This window comes from Coffea eugenioides, chromosome 8, assembly GCF_003713205.1.
Source record: "Coffea eugenioides isolate CCC68of chromosome 8, Ceug_1.0, whole genome shotgun sequence".
Classification (NCBI taxonomy): Eukaryota; Viridiplantae; Streptophyta; class Magnoliopsida; order Gentianales; family Rubiaceae; genus Coffea; species Coffea eugenioides.
Genome location: NC_040042.1, coordinates 36028381 through 36047447, shown reverse-complemented (window position 1 = coordinate 36047447; position 19067 = coordinate 36028381). Strand labels below are relative to the sequence as shown.

The following is a 19067-nucleotide window of genomic DNA, read 5'->3' as shown; positions in this document are numbered from 1 at the left end:
AATTTTCCAAATGGTTTTCTTTTCTTAAAAAATTTTGTTATTGAAAAGCAAAATGAACACAATAGTTTTCCCCGAGAATATTAGTCCAATCAAGAGTGAGATCATTGGTCTAATTCCTCAAACTCTACATTCTCCGTTTATGAAACTTTTTTTTTTTTTTTTTTAAGGGTGTCCCGCAGGGAGTGGACCCAACAGACTATTCCCCACCCTCCACAACTTGCTAGCAGCAAGATTCGAATCAGGAACCTAAGGCTCCATTTTCAGCAACCTCAATCACCAGACTAAGCCCCGGAGGGCCCGTTTATGAAACTTGAATCTTGCTCAAACTAAAAAAAATAAAAAAAGATAAACACATCATTCAAATTGACAACAAAAACTTTTAAAAAATAGAAAAAACACCATTCACGAGGGCTTTTTTTGTTTTTTCAAAATAAATAAATTAAATGAAATGAAAAAAACATGGGTGCCCAATTTTGGTAACCGGTATCCAATTTCAAATGGGTACATGGCAATCAAAAATTTTGTTCCCAAGAGAAAACTATAAAATGAAAAGAACAAATTTTTATAGCTCGTCGCTCATGAAACGCTCTTGCTATTCCCTCCATTTGCTCTCTTCTGCTACTGCCGCTGCCGCCTCCACCACCGCCGCCGTCGCTGCCACCAGCACCACCTGCACTGTGATGTTGTCTCGCACCTCGGTGAGCCCCCTTACTCTAGCATAACAGTATTACCTCTTCTATCACTAAATACTAGCTATCTTGTTTTCATCTGTACATATGTTAATTTGTTCTGTAAAATTTTAAATTTTGTTTGAATATGCACAGTTTAGAGGAGGCCGGGGTCGGGGCCGTGGTCGGAGAAGTTACTCCGACCGTCCCTCAGTCGACGGCAGGGACACTGCTGAGCAATTTGTCACTGGCGACTCTCACTTCCGGCAAGTTCAAGACTCCAACCGAGGGTTTCGACCACCATATAGCAGAGGAAACTCTAACTCTAACTTTCAATCATCTACTAGGTTTAGTCCTCGGCCTAATTATTACAATCCTCGGCCTCAACAACAGCAGCAGCAGTCTGTCGGTCAGTTCCATAGACCTTCGCCGGCGCCACAACAGCAGCCACCTGTTGATCAAAATCAGCAAGCTTATAGACCACCACAGCCACATTATAATTTTAACCAACAGTTTAGACCGTGGCAGCCTAGGCCAAGGCCTCCGAAGGACTTGGAATATAGGAATTGGGAGCATGCGAAACCCGGGCCTCCTCCTGAATGGGGTATATTGCTTGTTTCTTTGTAATCTTTGTATTTATTATGAATTTGATGAATATTACTACTTGAATGGAATTACTATCACAAACAATTCCTGTGGATTGGATAAAAATTACGTGGAGTTATTAAGATATAAAATGAATTTTTGCTCTGGGTTCATGGCAATTTGTATTTAGCTAAGTGGAATTCACTAATTCAACTTTATACCTTCGTCTTATATAGCCTTTTGAACTACAAACTGCTTAATGGCCTGTCTAAAGTTTTGTGCTGAATCAATGATGATGTGTTCTGCAGTTTTTATCAATTAGAAGAAAGAACTCAAACATGAGCAGCGTATATAAGATTTAAGGTGCTGAAATAATGAAATGTCCCAAAAATTCATACATACATCTTTGCTACATGCAATTTGATATGCTTGAGAGGGATTTATGAGATATAGTTGTATCATTCAATCAATTATTCAGGAAGCAACTGATGCGATTAGCAATCCATGGTTACCCTATGATGAGCATGATGCGTATTGCACCCTCTGGGGTTTCAAACTCATCCAATCTATTTAAATCTAGTTGAAACTATCTTATTGTTACTATTAGAAAGTTCAAAGATATCCGTCTTAAATTTTTTTAGGCATAAGGGGGAGTGAGAATTTTAAAGGATTGCAAGATTGTCTGGTATGATGAATACTATTAATGTCATAAATTAGAAATTTCTCACCGCACAACTCATCAGCAGCTAAAAGTACTTGCCAGCAAAAGATATAAGGTTACAATTCTCCTATCTCTTTTCAGTAAGTCTGTGAAGTGGAACCAGCATTATTTCTTTAGGAAACAGGCAAATTTAATTTGTTTTTATGAATTTTTTTCTTCAAATTTCTGTAAAAAAAAGGGAGTTTGAGAATGCTTTTAAGAAATACTTTTATGGTGTGGCTTATCCAGTGTGATTTACAGCATGGTTATGAGGACTGAGGACAGCCGGGTTTTTTATGAGGCAGGATGGTTATTTGGTTTGAGTAGGATTTCTCTTGGAGTATACTTGATAAGACAGTAATACTTAATGCTACTTAAAAATATTAATGCTGAAAAAGATCAAGTTATTAAGGGCCAAATTTCTTCTTGTTCTAAGTTTGTATTTTTTGCTTTATACTTCGTTTGGCTATTACAAATTTGAGAATTTCTTAATCAATGGCATTTCAGTCCTTTTGGCTGCTGAATCTTCATATTAAAGCATAAGTTGAAAGGTTTTAGTTTTGTCTGTGAGTTAATTTCCGATGTATGGTTGTATCTTAAACTCAGTATTTTGAGTTTCCATTGGTCCATATTAACTTTTGCAGAGCGGTTTACAGTTCTATCGTACAACATACTTGCTGATTACCTGGCTACAGATCATCAGCATAAGCTTTACTTTCACGTACCTCGCCATATGTTGGATTGGAAGTGGCGTAAGAGAAGTATTCTTTTTGAGCTTCGGTTATGGTCAGCTGATATATTGTGTTTTCAGGTTAATCTGCAGCATTTATGGTCACTTAAGTTTTACCTTATTCCTCTAATGAAGATGAATTTATGTCTAGATGCTATTAAAATTCAAGGAAGATTTTGTCAGAACTGACACCATCTGCATTATGTGAACTCTCTTCTTGGATTCTTTGTTATATGATGCTTTGGGTAAGGAAAGCGTTGAACTGATGCAAATGACGCTATGTAAAGAATTGGTTGATAACTCAAAGGGATTGGAGAGTTGAATTGTAACATATATGTGGCCATTTAGCAAGATTCCCACTTGACGCTCATCTAGATGTTATGTTTCGGATTTATCTTCCTGGTTTGAGTAGTCATGCATTCGTTATTTTGTCTAGTAGTTTCACTAAGTTGAGTGCAGTATCCTGGCATTTTGTGACTTTTATGTTGCCTAGGTCGGCTGTAGTCAAGCTGTAAAAGCAGCCACTCTCTCCTAGTTTAATTTCACTTGGGTACCAGGTAGTCCTATTTTCCAAGTTTATTATGCCCGTGAAAAAATAGTTATGTATCGGCACTCTTTGGGAACAGATTTTGAAACGAAGAGATTTTCAGAAATGTAGTTTTTCCTCTGCTTGCTGTCTTCTTAATTATTGAGATCTTTCTCTGTGCTATTTCCAGCAAGAATTATCTCAATTCCTTTATACATTCAGAGCTCTCGGAAAAAATTCAGTGTATAGTCTGAGAAAATCAGCTCAGCATGAGCATTTCTTTTTCAGAGCTTCAAACCTCCTGAATTCCCCTAAATCTACTGATGTAGCTTAGTTGAGTTTGCTGATTAAGACCCTGAATCATGAATGCTTTCCATGGAACGTGAGTTTTAAGCTTTCATTCTCTAAATATTTGATTGTGTGGATTTTCTTTAGTATGTGTAACATTTTCTGGGTTAAGAGGTTTCAAACTCAAACTAAGGATCAAGAGCTGAGGTTTTATAAAAGTGCATAAAGGAGAAACCGATTTACATGGTAGTCATCCTTATATAGTGAGACCTTATAAAACAAGTGAATGGAATTGTAACTTAAATGTCATTGATTCACTATATTTACTATCACGGTCCTTTGTGAAGAGACTGGCGAATGGAACATTATAATGGAAAAATGAAGAGATATAATTTTGCCAGGTTTCTCATGAACTGCTCCCTCCACCTTAAATTACCAAAACTATAGTAGGTAGAGTAGAAAAGAATGTTATCTGAGATGCATATGTATTTTGATGAGGATGCAAAGAATGTAGGTATCTTATGAATGAGACAACTTGGTGAAGGATAATTTGGATTTTAGCATTTGAGGGGAACTTTGGTTGGAGATCTTTGGGTTCTATGTGAGTATGGCATTTTTTCCATTACATGTTTGGGGATTTGCTCCCAATGACTGCTATAGTTTTTTTTTTTTTTCTTTTTGGGTTTGGGAAGGGGGACCTATTTTGATTTTCTTTTTCATACACAGCAAGCTGCTATTTAGCATATTTTCATTTGGTCATAAATGGCGTATTCTGTGTTTGCAGTCTGGGGAGTCAAAGTTTGACTTTAACTGTGCAAATTATCAGCTCAATCTTGTTTTTGAAATTTTGCTTCTGCTCAAGTACATCTAGTCTTTTAAATAATGGTCATCTGTGTGTTGACAAACGTTGGCAGATGGTTCTTTAATGTATTTTTCAGAATCCTCAATGGTTGCCTTCATATGCTTGGTTTGATTTATCTTAATATTTTCTTTTCATTGCTGTGCCCATACCGTTCTGGTTTAGGCTGAAGCATAAGAGTTAGTACAGGAGTGATATGTGTTATGAATCAGACATTCTGATTGTATTACTCATTGCTTAAAAAGACCTTTCAACTTTTGTCCTTTGACTTGTAACAAGAATTGTAAACTCTGTTGATAACAATGAACAAGCCCCTTTATTCCTATTGTCATGTATTAATGCATGGTTTAATGTTATATGTAGTGCTGTTACTGTATTGTCCTTCTGAATAATTATTTGATGAAAATACTTCTATTCAGTTCTTTCCTTGTGTGCTCCTTTTCTAATGATGTTTACATCTCACTCTCTGTCTTGAAAAGTGATCCTGCTTTCTGTATTAATCTTATTTTTCATTTATAACCTCAGGAGGTTGACAGATTCCAAGACTTGAAAGAAGAACTGGAGCTTCGAGGATATAATGGTGTTTGGAAGGTGTTTAGAAAAGTGCTTAGTTGTTTGTGTGCTATTACATGGTTATTGTCTTTCAAACTTTCCTGTTTTACCTATTTTGCATGATGTGAATGTGCATTGTGTTATGCAATGATATGATTGATGCTCCAAAATGTACAAGGAGCTATAGTTGTACTGTTCTCACCTTTGCAATAAGAATTGGTATCACATAGATTTCTCGAGGGATTTTTGAATGGTAAATTTCTATTGGGTTCCTGCATTTTCTCTCTGTAATACGATGATTGGGGTTGGCTTCCTTCCAAGATGCCTTGGGAGTTTGTTCCATGGGCTCCATAGGGGGGTCTGCAGTAAACTATACATTTATTTGGTTCTCTTTTGCTCATTAAGCCATGTGAGAGTGAGTAAGTTAGTGAGTGTGTGTGTGAGTGACTGGAGTTGCACAAAAATTGGTGATGCTTTGGTTGGGTCTTTAAACACTACTGTTTTGCTATGTTATACTCTATCAGCACTGTTGGGCAGTTTGTATTTTTGGAAGTTTGATGCATAATGGTTATATAGGAAAATTTCTAGTCTTTTCTTCTTTGCTTATTGATTCATCATTTCTATGCTAGATTTGGTTACCATCCCCTGCATTTGGCCTTTCAAATACAAGTTTCAGTCCATACCAATGATGTCTACCAATTAAATGCTATCAATGCTACTTAACAAAATAAATTAAGACTAACCAACATGACTGACACCCAATGGCTGAAAGAATTTTTTGTTGCAGAAAGTTGCAAAATGATGCCATCTTTTTGAGCTTAACAAGAAATAAACTGTTCTTTCTTTTTTTTTTTTTTTGGGGGGGGGGGGGGGGTTACCAATAGGTTTAGTTTAACTTAGTTTTCAATTGCATTGCCTCTTGGTTCCTAAATTGGTTGTCTGATGTCCAGAGAGTTTCATAAGTAAGTGGGATATAGGAATGAAATCATAGTAGAATTTTCACTTACTTGTCTTGACTTAATTTTGATTTATTAACATGGTCCCCTTCAAAGTGGATAAAAAACATCAAATAGATGGTAATTTTTTGTCTATTACTTTTTAGATGCGAACCGGTGATCGAGTTGATGGCTGCGCAATATTCTGGCGTAACTCAAGGTAGTGTAAGCCCAGTCTCAAATGTCCCCTGTGGTGAAGTCATTCAGTGACTCATTACATCATGGGCATTGCTTCTTACATACCTTTTGTTGGAATCAGTACCACTACCATTTCTCCATTCGTTATTTAAGAATTTCTTCTTCTGCACAAAACATTCTCTTAAGTAACTTGTAAAGTTTATTGACCCATGTTATTTGTACTTTACATCATGTCTTAACATTTAATTATGATTAGATGAAGTGATTGATATTTGCCAAGTGGCATTTATCTAGGTATAAGTTATGTTGTGCTGTTTTAGAATTTAGTGGTGTACAAATAGCAAATTTGAGTAATGTGCTTTCCAGTGCTTTATCGTCAGATCCAAAGGACTCGGGAATGTTTTTTTTTTTTTTCTAGTTCACATAAATCTGTGTGCTATTTACACTTTTTTGGTTTTCATTGTTCATTAAAACAATCTGTTCAGCTTCATTTCTTTATGAATTTTCATGTTATAGATTTTATGATAAGCAGTAGTTTAGGTCATTTTTATCACAAGAAGCAATAGGATGAATCTTGTTGGTTTTACTTTCTGGTGTGAGGTCCTTGTTATGCATGCCACTATGGGCTTGTGTTTGAGAACTCTTTGCTTCTGTGTTTGTGTGGTTGTGGATTTGCTATTTGAGCAGTGCACTAATCTCACTCCATGGATATTTGGGTGAATTAAGAGATCCATTAGTACGCAGATGCAATAAAGAATTTGACTTGCTGCCCTATTTGTTCACCTTTTTTTCCTGCTTTGTAGTAAACTCTTCTGGTTTCTTCTAGAGTGGTTATAGACATGCTGTATTTAGTTTTTTTACGAGGGTGATGCACTAAATAGTTGTCTATTAAAAGCTTTTTCCAAGTTCTTGGCTATCCTTAGTAAATGGGTTGTATATTGGCTGTAGAGTCGACTAGCCAAGACTAGGACAATTTGACTCATTTTACTGTGGAACTCCTGCTATATTTGTAATTCAGTGATGCGGGTAATGCCATGGAAGCAACAGTGTTCATAGAAATCTTCAATCCCGAATTGTTGTTATGTTGTTTCCAAATACTGTCCCCAAAAGATTAAATAAAATGGAAGTCATTTTTTCATGGTTAACATTTTCTGCAGTTGTTCATGTAAGTCTCTGTGTTTTAATATTTCCATGTCATTTTGTTTGTACCCACTCTTTCTCTTAGTGATTTATTTGTTTCTCCTCTTAAGAGTTTTTGGCTTGTAATTGAGTTGTGTTTCTGTTCAAGGTACAAGAACTGGCATCTCCTTCCTTGTTGTATATTTAATTAGACGCTATGCTTCCTCACGAATATGATATTGCTGTGTTAAAACAATTTTTTCCCCCTTAGAATTGGCTTTATTATTGTCTGTTAGATTCAAGTTGGTGCATGAGGAGTCCATCGAATTCAGTGCACTTGGCCTTCGAGATAATGTTGCACAGATATGTGTATTTGAGGTACATGAGTTTTGCAGATGCCAAATGGGAAACTTGAAGTGGTTTGGATATGTAATTTTACCATGAAATGTCAAGTTTGTCCATCTAATTTGTTGTCTCTGTTGAACAGTCTTTATCTCAGTGCAACAGTACCACTGCACCAGCTCCCTCGAAAAGGTAGTTTTTTCATTTTTCTAAAATTGGTGATAAGTTGTATAATAGTAAAAGTTCTGAGTTTGAATGTTCTGTGATCCTGATATGGAAAAGAGTATTAAAGCTTTCATAATGTATATGTTCTTGTTTAGACGAAATTCAAAGGGGTTGCTGAGTTTTAGATCCTTATTTTTTTGATAGTGGCGTTATGAAAAGAATAAAACAGTTCATATGCTTACACCTCACCTCGGGCATTGGACTTCAGTTGTTTCTGCTCTTTCAATTATTCTCTGTTAAACATCTTGTCTTTTTTTTCCCTTTAGAACCAATTCGCAAAAATTACACATTTTTGGCAATCAAGTTGAAGCTTTTCATGATTGTTTCAGTCACATATAGCTGCAACAGTTTTAAGTATCATGGGTAATCTTCATATTGCTATTATTATATTTTAAAAAATTCATTCAATAATTAATAAACTCATCTGCTCAAAGCAGAACAAGAGCATATGGGGAAAGAAGATAAAGAGGAAGTTGGGGGGAGCTTGTTGATAAGCATAAATTTCCAATTTTTCTGATATATAATTGGACCACCTTTCTGGGTTTTCCTTTTGTTGGGTAACTGGGATTTTTTCTGCTTCATTCGCTTGGACTCAGATCCTGTTATTGCAGCTCAAAACAGGCAAAGAAGGTTGTGGTTTGTAACATTCATGTGCTTTTCAATCCTAGAAGGGGAGAAATCAAGCTTGGTCAGGTAACATTTTTTCTTCATCCTTTTTGTGTTGATAGTCTCTTGTGATTTCTATGATTTCATCCAAGAATCAGCAGCAGCTAATTTCGTACTTTTCGCTTTTGGAAGTTTCTTCACGCTATAATGTTTTTGGACACGTGTAATTGACTAAGCAACATCCTAGCAAGAAGAAAGAACATTTTCCTGATTCTGTTCTTCTCTGGAGCCATTCTGCTAGCTACTGTATAGTTTATACATCATATAAAAAGGTGCTTTTGGAAGTTGATTCAATGATGTACATAGACGGTGTGGAATAAGGAACTCAGTACAACAGTTGGAGCAGGAATCTTAATTTATATGGGTGGTTATGGATAGGTCTGAACAATTCTTTTGCTTCAGCCCCACTGGAACTTTTTGGCTCTATTCCCATCTGCTTTGACTGCTAGGGGTTTCTACTTTTTCATGTTCTAGCTAGGTCAAGATTTTCAATTCTAGAATATTAGTTTCTACGAGATTGGAACAACCTTGTTTCAGAAATTATCTAATAATCACAAGTATAGCTTCTTTAAAGATGCTGCTTATGATCGTACCAAATGTCGCAAACTTGACTTGAATTGAATCACAGGCTATGGGGAAAATGGTGATCAATATACAAATTCCTTTGGGCTTTTTGACAAAATTAATGTCTGCTTATTTGTTTACTGCAAGTTATCTTTACTAAGTGTTGCTGCAACTTCTTGTTCTGTAAGCAGATAAGGGTGCTTCTAGCTCGGGCTCATGCTGTTTCAAAGCTTTGGGATGATGCTTCTGTCATTATTTGTGGGGATTTTAATAGTACTCCAAAGGTGCTATAATTCATTTTGTTAAGTAACTTTTTTTTTTTTTGGTCTGTTGTCTTGATTTCTTGCTTTATATGCTTCCATTATGTCTTAGCCCATAGTGTTGCCTTTCTTTTGGCCTCATGTTGATTTTTCTGATATTCTTTCTTGCTTTTGCATCAGAGTCCATTGTACAACTTTGTTGCAGAACAAAAGGTGAATGGTAGCATTGATGACCTTCAGCTCCACACCCTCCCACTTCCTGCAATTTCACTTTTCTACTCAGTTTGCAAACGTTGGTCATAGTTTCCTTGTATTATTGCAGTTAGACCTGTCAGAACTTCCTCGTGATCAAGTTTCAGGACAAACATCGGCAGAATTTTATCCATCAAGGCCATCTAATCCTAATTCTGGGTATCTATGCTCTTACTTTTTTAACTTTTTATGTGTCAAGCACATGGAGGCTACATTACACGCTTCCAAAATTGACACTGCTTTTATTATTATAGGGCCCTTTCCACTGGTAACTTTTCTCAAGTATTGCCAACAGCCAGTCAGATGAAAGCAGAGAGCTGTGATTCTCCATTAGCTGAAGAGAAGAAAAATTATCCTGATGAATGTTCAGGAAATGAGCATTTTGCGGACTGCTTGTCTAAGCCTCTCTCTTCTGTGGTGGAAGAGCCTGTGGAGTCTTGCATTAACAGCATATACGTAGATGAAAGAACTGATACAAAATTAAGAGAAAATGATATTGAAATTTTTCATGGAAGCGACAATGAAATTAAATCTACCATCTGTGATTCTTATGACTTGGAGGAAAGTCCAGTTGTGATTCAGGATGACATGAAATCTTCTGTTAGTCCTGTTAAGGACGTAATCCAAGATATCAATTTGTTGGGTGATGAAATGGACAACTTACTTATAGATGAGTTTCTTGAAGACACAAAGGAAGGTGAACACAATTGTAGCTTTTTTGTCTGAAATATATTAAATTTTGATCCTTTCACAGATCACTTTTGTCACTCTCAAAGTGTAAAACCTGAAGCAGATGGTTCATTTGAAGAAGGTACAACTACAAGCTCCGATATCCAAGAGACTAATCCACTTGGAAATGAGAGTCTGATTGACACGCGAGCTGTGGATTCCGAGATTATTGATGTGGAACAGTCACAATATGATCCATCAGCTTGGACTCCGGTGGAACTAGAAACTGCGACAGGAAGTTCAGATTGCTTAGTAATGGAACACCCTTTGAAGCTACGAAGCGTATATGGAGAAGTTGAGGTGGATCTAAGATATTTAAGCTCATACTTGATAAGTCTACTTGCTGTAAGCATTGCTTCTTGATAGTATCTATTTAATGTGAAGAACTGTAAAGTTTTGGTACTTTAACTTGCAGGATTCTTCAGGTACAAGAGATTCAACTGGAGAACCTGCAGTAACCAGCTACCATAGGCGTTTCTTGGGCACAGTTGATTATATATGGTGAGAGTGTAGTTTCCCTCATGTCAATGACAACATCTATTTGGATGAACAGCTCTCTTTTTGGGACCTTTGTCAGACTCGAGTAGTTATGTCCCCCGAAGAAGTAAATAAGTTGAGGATGCATGTTCTTCCTTTTCAGGATTTTTTGCAGAAGTTCATTTCTTTCTTGAGATCCTAGTGTGTAGGAAATCTAATTTTGGTGCTATTTTACCACTCACAATCTGATGGGACAAGTTTGTGTTGGTTATCCTGAGCAAAAATAAATTATTACTTTAGAAAAATCTCCATGCTTAACCTAATCTGAACTTTATTAAGATCTCTTTTTTATTTTGCTAAACTAAGTAAATTTTGACAGAAGAAAAAAGGTTGACATTGTGATCAACAAAGAAGAAAATATAGATACCATACTGTGAAACAAAGCAATGTGCACACATTAAGCTTAAGTAGACCTTGAATTTTTTATTTTTTATCTTTTTTTGGTCCTTGAAAAGTCATCATTAGAGATTATCAACTTACAGCATTTAGATTATAAGGATATGACTTCAGTTGGTTTGTTTACAACATCTTAAACTGGATATGCTTGACTGTATGAGATCATTTGGTAGCGAGAGAGGAAGAAATCTGAAAGAACTCTTTTCCTTGAGGAGTAATATACAGGAAATAAGTTTTCTGGATTTTACTATTTTATCCTTTTCTTCTTGTACGTTAGGTTTGTGAAATGTTACATTATGGGCCATTTCGTTGTTCTGGTTCTTGCTTCCTCATTGGAAAGGAATAGGAGGCTAGGAAGGAAAGTTTAGCTTTTCTTCTTTATGCTCTCTACCAAACACGTCCGAATCATTTTGCTAGGTAGATGTTTAAAAACTGTTTTAGGTGTTTTAGTTCAATAATTGTTGATTTGGCTCCTGACTCTGTAGCTGTAGGCGCTCTGAAGGTCTCCAAACTTCCAGGGTTCTTGCCCCTATTCCAAAGCATGCTATGCAGTGGACACGGGGATTCCCTACAAAGGTATTGCTTTCAAACCTTGTCCATCTGAATAATTATATAATATGGCCTTTTTCCATTTTCTTCCCAAGTTTAATGAAATAGGCTTATGAGCTTGCTCATGGAAACAACTTGACATGGTATTGACCATCTTTGTTCAAAATCAAATCCAAGTAGAGCAACTAATATCTTGTCATTAAATAACTCCTGTGTGGGCTCTGGATCAAGTATTATCTTAGTCTTTTTCCTGAAAATTTTTCTGTTACAGTTGTTTCTCGTGGTTGTCATAAGCCAAGTGTTTGAGTAAGTTTCTAATCACATGAATGCTCTCCAGCCTCAATTGTAGCCTTCCAACATCGGTCATTTGTGAAACAGGTCCAAGTTTGAAGTTTCTTTATCCTACAAGAGGAACTTCTGCTGAGGTCATTTCAATGCTTGATATTCCTAATTCCGTGGTAGTGTACACTGGGGTACACAAAAATCTTCTGAAAATCAAACTAAAGATGTCCAGATGAATAACAGTTTCCATCCTTTTCATGATCTGGGTCACCTTTGGTCTCATATTTCCATCTGCTAAAAGAATATGACTTCATTTAGTATCATACTGTAATTTCATAAATTTTGTCACCCTTTTAGTTGAACAAAAGTTGTTCATTATTAAATCATTTTGTTTATTCTTGCATAAAAAGTTCTGGAAGTGTAGCTCTTTTCTGCTTGTTTGTTTTTCTTTAAAGGTTATCTTTGAAACTAAAACCACCCACATACATGGGCTCTCAAAGACTGATTGACAAAATTGGTTAACTGCATAAATAATTGGTAATGACTACTGTTCATAGCTTTAAGAGGATTTAGTGTGTCACATTTTTATTTTCAAGTCCCTACTAACATGTATCTATGCCTTTTGCTGTATTTTCTGTGGGAGACTATAAGCTACTAACGTTGCTTAATGACTGATTAAAGTTGAAAGTATTTACTGTTTAGAGTGGTTAATGTTGTCTTTTTAATCTTGTATGTTCAAATTCACCGGAACAGGCATTCAACCTTAGCTACCTCAGAATCATGACTATACATTATATCAAAGAAAACTACATTTTTACAGCTTTTTTCCCTACTTCTGGAAGACTACAATTTGACAATTTCTCAATCTTAATCTCATAGTATTTCAATCACTCAAATTTTTAGTAGGTAAAATATAATGAAGGGTCAAGCATATGCAACCCTGACATTTCTTAATGTGTAACATAGAAAGCTGTGTAACTGTACTTAGACTTGCACCTATTGCCTAATAACTCTATCCTTGTTTAGTATTGCATTTGCATGGGTTATTTTTTGTTTGTCTGCAGGGCTTGTAAAATTGATAATCAGAAAATTCTGAACATAACTATTTTACTTCATACAAATCACTGCAAATGGTAGGAATTTTAGGTATTTCCTTGTATAATGTTGTCTGTGCTCTTCTAGAATTACATTGTCTGCCCCATTTCTTACTATATTTCCTTGATGCTAGTTTAAGATACCAATGGTGTTGTATTTGTGGTATATTTTGACTCTCTTAAATAATGTTGCCTCTGCTCTTCTAGAATTAAGCTTCCTGCTCTATTTTTAATTATATTCCGATGAAGCTAGTTTGCTTGTGTACATTTGTTCCAATATGTAAAACCATGTGATGTCCTTTTAGTATGAAAAGTATGAAAAACCATGGATACCACTCTTAGAATGTTTTTGAAACTGGGAAATCTTTGAGCATATATTAGAATTAAAAAACATGAGCACAGTAATCCAAGCAGACTTTTGACCTACTTTAGTAAGCAGAATAGCTGTCCTCCTGTTTACAGTCCAAAAGTGGGGGCTAAAATTCAGTACCTGCTGCAACTAACTCGATTAACATTTGAAGTTGTACTTGATCAAAAGTTGGTTACTTTCTCCCCAACTAAATTTTTTTAGTTCACTTTTTGGAATTCTTAGTCATTGCTGAAATATTGGCCCAAAAAACTGATGCGTTATTGAATTGTTGAATCTTTGGTTCAAATGAAAAATAGTTACTTTTGGAGAGTTATTTTAAAGTATGTATAATGTGCGTTTAGGGTTATGATTGTCTTTAACTCATTTAATAAAAACCTGTCCAAGTTGTCAGTATTGTGATATTTTCACTTTGATTAGTATATCAGAAAACCTAACTGAGCCAGACCTTAAGTTCAGGAGGTTCTGCTTTTCATCAGTGTGGTAGGTGACTTCATATTCTTGATGTTAGTCCTTCAATTAATTGTCTTAGCTAGATTATTGTTTTGGCATTCATATCTCTTGTAACAGCCTTCTCATATACCGATCCTTGTGAACTTACTAAGAATCTAATATCTTGTACATACTACCGTTGATTTGTTTGCTGTGATTTCCAGAAATGGGGAAGTGATCATATAGCTTTGGTTTCGGAGCTGGCCTTCAGAGAGGATATTTCCAGCGTGAATTCTGATGTAAAATTGCAGGATCATGTTCAGCATTTGACTTTGAATCAGACTTAAGTAGGTCCATGGATTCTTATTTTTAAGCCCTATATTCTGTGCCTCAAGGAATATCCAGAAGTCTGACAGTGAGTCCACTTACACACTTTTTTTCCTTTTTTTTCTATATGCTGGCGTCAATTTATTGGCTGTGCTTTCTAGAAAATGGGGAAGTGATCATATATCTTTGGTTTCGGAATTGGCCTTAAGAGAAGATATTTCCAGCCTGAATGCTGATGTAAAATTGCAGGATCATGTTCAGCATTCAACTTTTGAATCTTCAGACTTAACTGGGTCCACCAGGTTCTTAATTTAAGCCCTATATTCTGTGCCTTGAGGAGTATCCAGAAGTCTGGCAGTGAGTCCAGTTCTTGTACTAAATTCTTTCTTTTCTTAATTTCCTGTATTTATGGCTCTCTTGTTTTTTTGTTCTTTATTTTTACTTTTTTTTTTTTAAAGGAAATTGTAATTCGATGAGAGGTTGTCACCATTTGTGAAGTAGGAAACTTGTGTCAAAGGAACACTCAGTTCTTTTAACGGAGATGATTCTGGCTTTGTGTCTTCATCTGTTGTGCGTCTGTCTGTGTCTTTGACGGACAGAAAACTGAGTTGCAACAGCTGTATAAATAGACTATTATTGTAATTACAACTGTACCAAAGCATGTAAACTTAATTATTACATTAACGCTTATTCTTGAAAATATTCACCTTGTCTGTGGAAGAATATGATGGTTCTACTGCTCGAGTGTATATGATGTGAATGTTCACTACATTGTCCTTCACTAAACAAAGGTATATTTTGAGAATGTTTATTATTGTGTCATGCTGTTTGGTTGCAATTGTTTAAGTCTTGTTTTTTTCATCTTATCTAATTAAAGATAGCTTGCTAATAGTACAGGTTGAACAAGGCATAAAATGCCACGAGAAAAATGGGAGTGGGAAGTAAATAGAATAGTCAATCCTACATACATGATTGAAACTAGAGGTGGCAATATGGATAAATGGTTGATAATTGGTTTTGATTTAATGGATGGTGGATGAAATTTATCCAATTCATTTAGATTCATTTATTAAATGGATCTAAATGATGGATTGAATAAAAAAATCAATTATTTATTTATAATCAATTTAAATATTTTAGTTACTTTTTTTTTTTGCCAGATCCTTTGTATACAGTAGCCACTTTGGGTCCTGACTAATCCGGAGTTGAATTAGGTTGCACCTCATAAGAGGCGCAAGCTCTCCCAGCACCTGTCTTTCCACTCACAAGATTTGAATCCGAGACCTTGTTTAATGGGAGTCAAGCTCCTTGCCAGTCAGACCAGTACAACACTGGGCCTAACAGCAAGGGTGGTCCCTTTCGTTTCTCAAAATCAAATGAAACTTTCATGATGAAAGCATTTCCTTAAATGTATGCCACAATAGCACAAGACAGAAGCATGGTTTTTAAATAAATGGATATATATGGTTTTTGTGGATAATCCATATAAATTCATTTAATTTAATGATTTTACTTTGGTCAATCATTTAAAATCAATACTATAAATGGATAATCCAAATCCATTTAATTATGGATTATATGGATGGATAAATGGATCTCAATCCAAATTCCCACCTCTAATTGAAACTATTGGCGAACTCCTTTAATTTTTACCTTTTAGGCCTATGACAAGAACTAAAATTTTCCCTTTTGAAGAAAAGGGAAAAGCAATCTGGAATTGTGGTAATCTTTTCCACAGGCCTCGGCGCCTCGTAAAGAGTTCAATCAAGGCCATAGCTTTTCGTGAATTCCATGCCCCAATTGTTGAACAAATTTGGACAAAACAAGAACATTGGGGCAGCCTGACAAATTTCACAATCTTTTTTTTGTCTGACATATATCATATTTCCAAAAACAGAAAAAAAAAGAAGAAGCTACAATGTTGTTTCTCTACAAAAATTCCCACAAAAACTTAAAAAATACAGTCTAAACGAACTCTTAGCATTTGCCTGCAACTTGATATCCCAACTTCCAAATTTATTTCTTGATCCAGACCCTGGTGGATACAAATGTTTGACATGCAAAGAAATCTTGATATTATTTCTGGTGATAGGTGGTTCATATCCCTAAATCTGATAACAAGCAATATCAACATCACCATCTTCAGTCTCCTAAATTGTAAACGAAGACAGTAATTTCTTGAGAACGGACAAAGACAGTAATTTCGAGTACAAGTGACAGCAAAATGCTATTATCAGACTGAACCTTTTATTTTATTGCCATCAATTTGATGGTTCAGGCTTCAATAAAATAAATATGATGTACATCTCCATACAACTATTTCAACCAATTCTTGTTACATCTTTGTCACCAAACAATACGTATACATTTGCTGTTTAGTTAAATCCGTACACCAATTAAATCCGTGTTATTTTCAGACTGAACCTTTTATTTTATTGCCATCAATTTGATGGTTTAGGCTTCCATAAATAAATACGATGCACATCTCCATACAACTATTTCAACCAATTCTTGTTACATCTTTGTCACTAAACAATATGTATACATTTGCTGCTTAGTTAAATCCATGCATCAATTAAATTCGGGCTATTATCAGACTGAACCCTTTATTTTATTGCCATCAATTTGATGGTTCAGGTTTTGACAAATAAATATGATGTATATCTCCATATAACTATTTCAACCAATTCTTTTTACATCTTTGTTACCAAACAATACGTATGCATTTGCTACTCAGTTAAATCCGTGCACCAGTTTTGATTTAAATCCGTGCAACAAGTTGCTAACAAAGCTGCCCGCACAGTTTGTCAAGTTTTTCAGCCTTTTCGGCCACCCTTTGTCTTGCACAAACTCTGCAGCAGCTGGCAAAGGTCCATGCATCATTTTCAAGGTCCATGCATCATCTTGAAAACACGATTGAATATCATGCGAAGGACCAGCTATTAGTCCTAGGAGTTAATAGTTGCTCCAGGTGGATGGTGGTTTTAAAAATTTCGGTGCAGTACTTTTTGTTTTTTTGAATGAATATGTTTACGAGATAAAGACATCATAAAAGAAACATGAGAATTGCACACTTTTTCTTTATTCACGAAGACGATGTTTGTGATTGGCTTTGCGCTCTATATTTTACATTACTCACGTTGTTAATAGAAAGAAAACGAACATTTCACATTTTATCTTTGAATTTCATTAATAGAATGTTAGAGATTGACTATGAACTTTCTATACTTTAATGAACTCGCGATCATAACATGTGAATAACTATTTCTCTGGCAGCGAAAAGACGTACCGGGCATTGGAGAAAGCCGGTTGTGCGTGGATGAAATAATGCAATGCATTTTGAAATCACAATAAAAGTCCTCTTAAAAATTTGTTCATCATCTAATGCCCAATACTTAGAAAATATTTTGTGAACGCTCCAGCAAGATGCAGGTCCCGATAAAAGGAGGGGAAGAGCGAAAAAGTGAATGTCAAAGAAACGTGAAAAAAAGGCACGGAAAGATAGACAAGATTGTTGTAATGAAAAATTGGTGAAATTTTCAACATTAATTAGTTAATTTTATACATCTCAAAGCAAATGTTGTGATAGTTTTTCTTTTTTAATTGAGTTTGATATTTGAAATAATTGAAACGTAAATATAAAAGGAAGAGTTGGGAACTCAGACATGATTAAAATAAAGGGAGATGTGCAATTTTGGTTCTCCAATGTTTGGTTTATGAGTTAAACTAATCCCTAAAGTTTTAACCAAAACGGTCCCAAAATTTTTTATTTTAAGCAAATTTAGGACAACTAATAGAAAATTACAATATCTAACGGTCAAAATCAAATTAAAAATAGTCAAAAGTTTGACTTTGTATTTTTTTGGTCCCTAATATTTGAAAAATTGGTCAATATGGTCCCTGATGTTTTAAATAATTATATTTCAAATGGAATAAAATGTGAATTAGATTAAATGCATAAAAAATGTGTTCTCAAATCTCATAAAAATCCTTAAAAGTACTCCACATCATAAAAATCTCATCATTTAGCCTAAGGGCATCTCCATGACACGGTCTTCCATTGGAGCCGTGTCATGGAGATTACACGCATAATATGATGGAAGACCGTGTCATGGAGATTACACGCATAATATCCATTAGACCATTCACAGCGGTTTATACCCTTGAGGATATAATTCACATGTCACATCAGTATTTTACTGTTTTCTCTTTTTATTACACTCTCATTCATAATGGATTACACTCACAAAGTATAATAGCATGGATCCACATGCTGCATTAATATTCCACTATCTCCTCTTTTATTATATTTCCTCTCCTCTTTTATTTTAATAATGCACAACACATAACTGTAGACGGTGGGCAGTTGGCCCTGTGCGTCCCCCCGACACAGTTGACCCTCTGGCATTGCTTCTGACTCTCTTGACCAAAGCCCAAAGCTTTTTGGCAAATTTTTACTAACCCTTAATCCCGTGAGAACCCCAAAAGTCGGTATCTTTTGAGGTCTCACAGGGAACTAATAAACCCTTCCCAATCCCCCCAGAACTCCGATGTGGGACAAAGCCTCCACAAACGGAGGAAGCCTGCTACAAGGCCCAACTGAACCCGACCCCCCCAGAGGCTGCTTTCTCTTGACCAAAGCCCAAAGCTTTTTGGCAAATTTTTACTAACTCTTAATCCCGTGAGAACCCCAAAAGCCGGTATCTTTTGAGCCCAAAAGCCGGCATTGCTTCTGACTCCGGTGGGCAGAAAAGTGAACTTTCCGCCGTAGACGTGACCTACATGATTGGTCTCTTTTCAAAGGACAGCCCTTTGAGGAATCTATGGACCCATTCCTAGGAAGGGCACGTATTTATCACTGACAGCTGTGACTTGCATCACTATT

The 19067-nt window shown here is 35.7% G+C and overlaps 1 protein-coding gene across 6 annotated transcripts; it reads left to right on the top strand.

Annotated features, from left to right (window-relative positions):
- The first annotated feature begins 587 nt into the window (after positions 1-587).
- On the top strand, positions 588-14835 carry LOC113781707 (carbon catabolite repressor protein 4 homolog 6). 6 transcript variants are annotated; one of them, XM_027327678.1, is made up of 18 exons: positions 588-698; positions 825-1272; positions 2598-2764; positions 4882-4947; positions 6011-6063; positions 7457-7538; positions 7648-7694; positions 8339-8420; positions 9149-9241; positions 9398-9430; positions 9540-9628; positions 9724-10166; positions 10263-10498; positions 10614-10699; positions 11623-11707; positions 14080-14270; positions 14432-14539; positions 14641-14835. In XM_027327678.1, the coding sequence occupies exons 1-16, from the start codon at positions 681-683 to the stop codon at positions 14200-14202; spliced, it is 2151 nt and encodes a 716-aa protein (XP_027183479.1). In that variant the 5' UTR covers positions 588-680; the 3' UTR covers positions 14203-14270; positions 14432-14539; positions 14641-14835. The 6 variants fall into 6 exon arrangements, with proteins under 6 accessions (XP_027183479.1, XP_027183481.1, XP_027183480.1 ...); XM_027327680.1 differs by having other exon boundaries at positions 8324-8420; positions 10281-10498; XM_027327679.1 differs by having other exon boundaries at positions 8324-8420; positions 10278-10498.
- The last annotated feature ends 4232 nt before the right edge of the window (positions 14836-19067 follow it).

Bases quoted from the DNA above. Each gene is read 5' to 3' on its own strand.
- LOC113781707 (XM_027327677.1), top strand. The intron at 6,064-7,456 runs GTAGTGTAAGCC...ATTGTCTGTTAG, and splicing joins ATATTCTGGCGTAACTCAAG to ATTCAAGTTGGTGCATGAGG. The intron at 10,700-11,622 runs GTGAGAGTGTAG...CTGTAGCTGTAG, and splicing joins GGCACAGTTGATTATATATG to GCGCTCTGAAGGTCTCCAAA.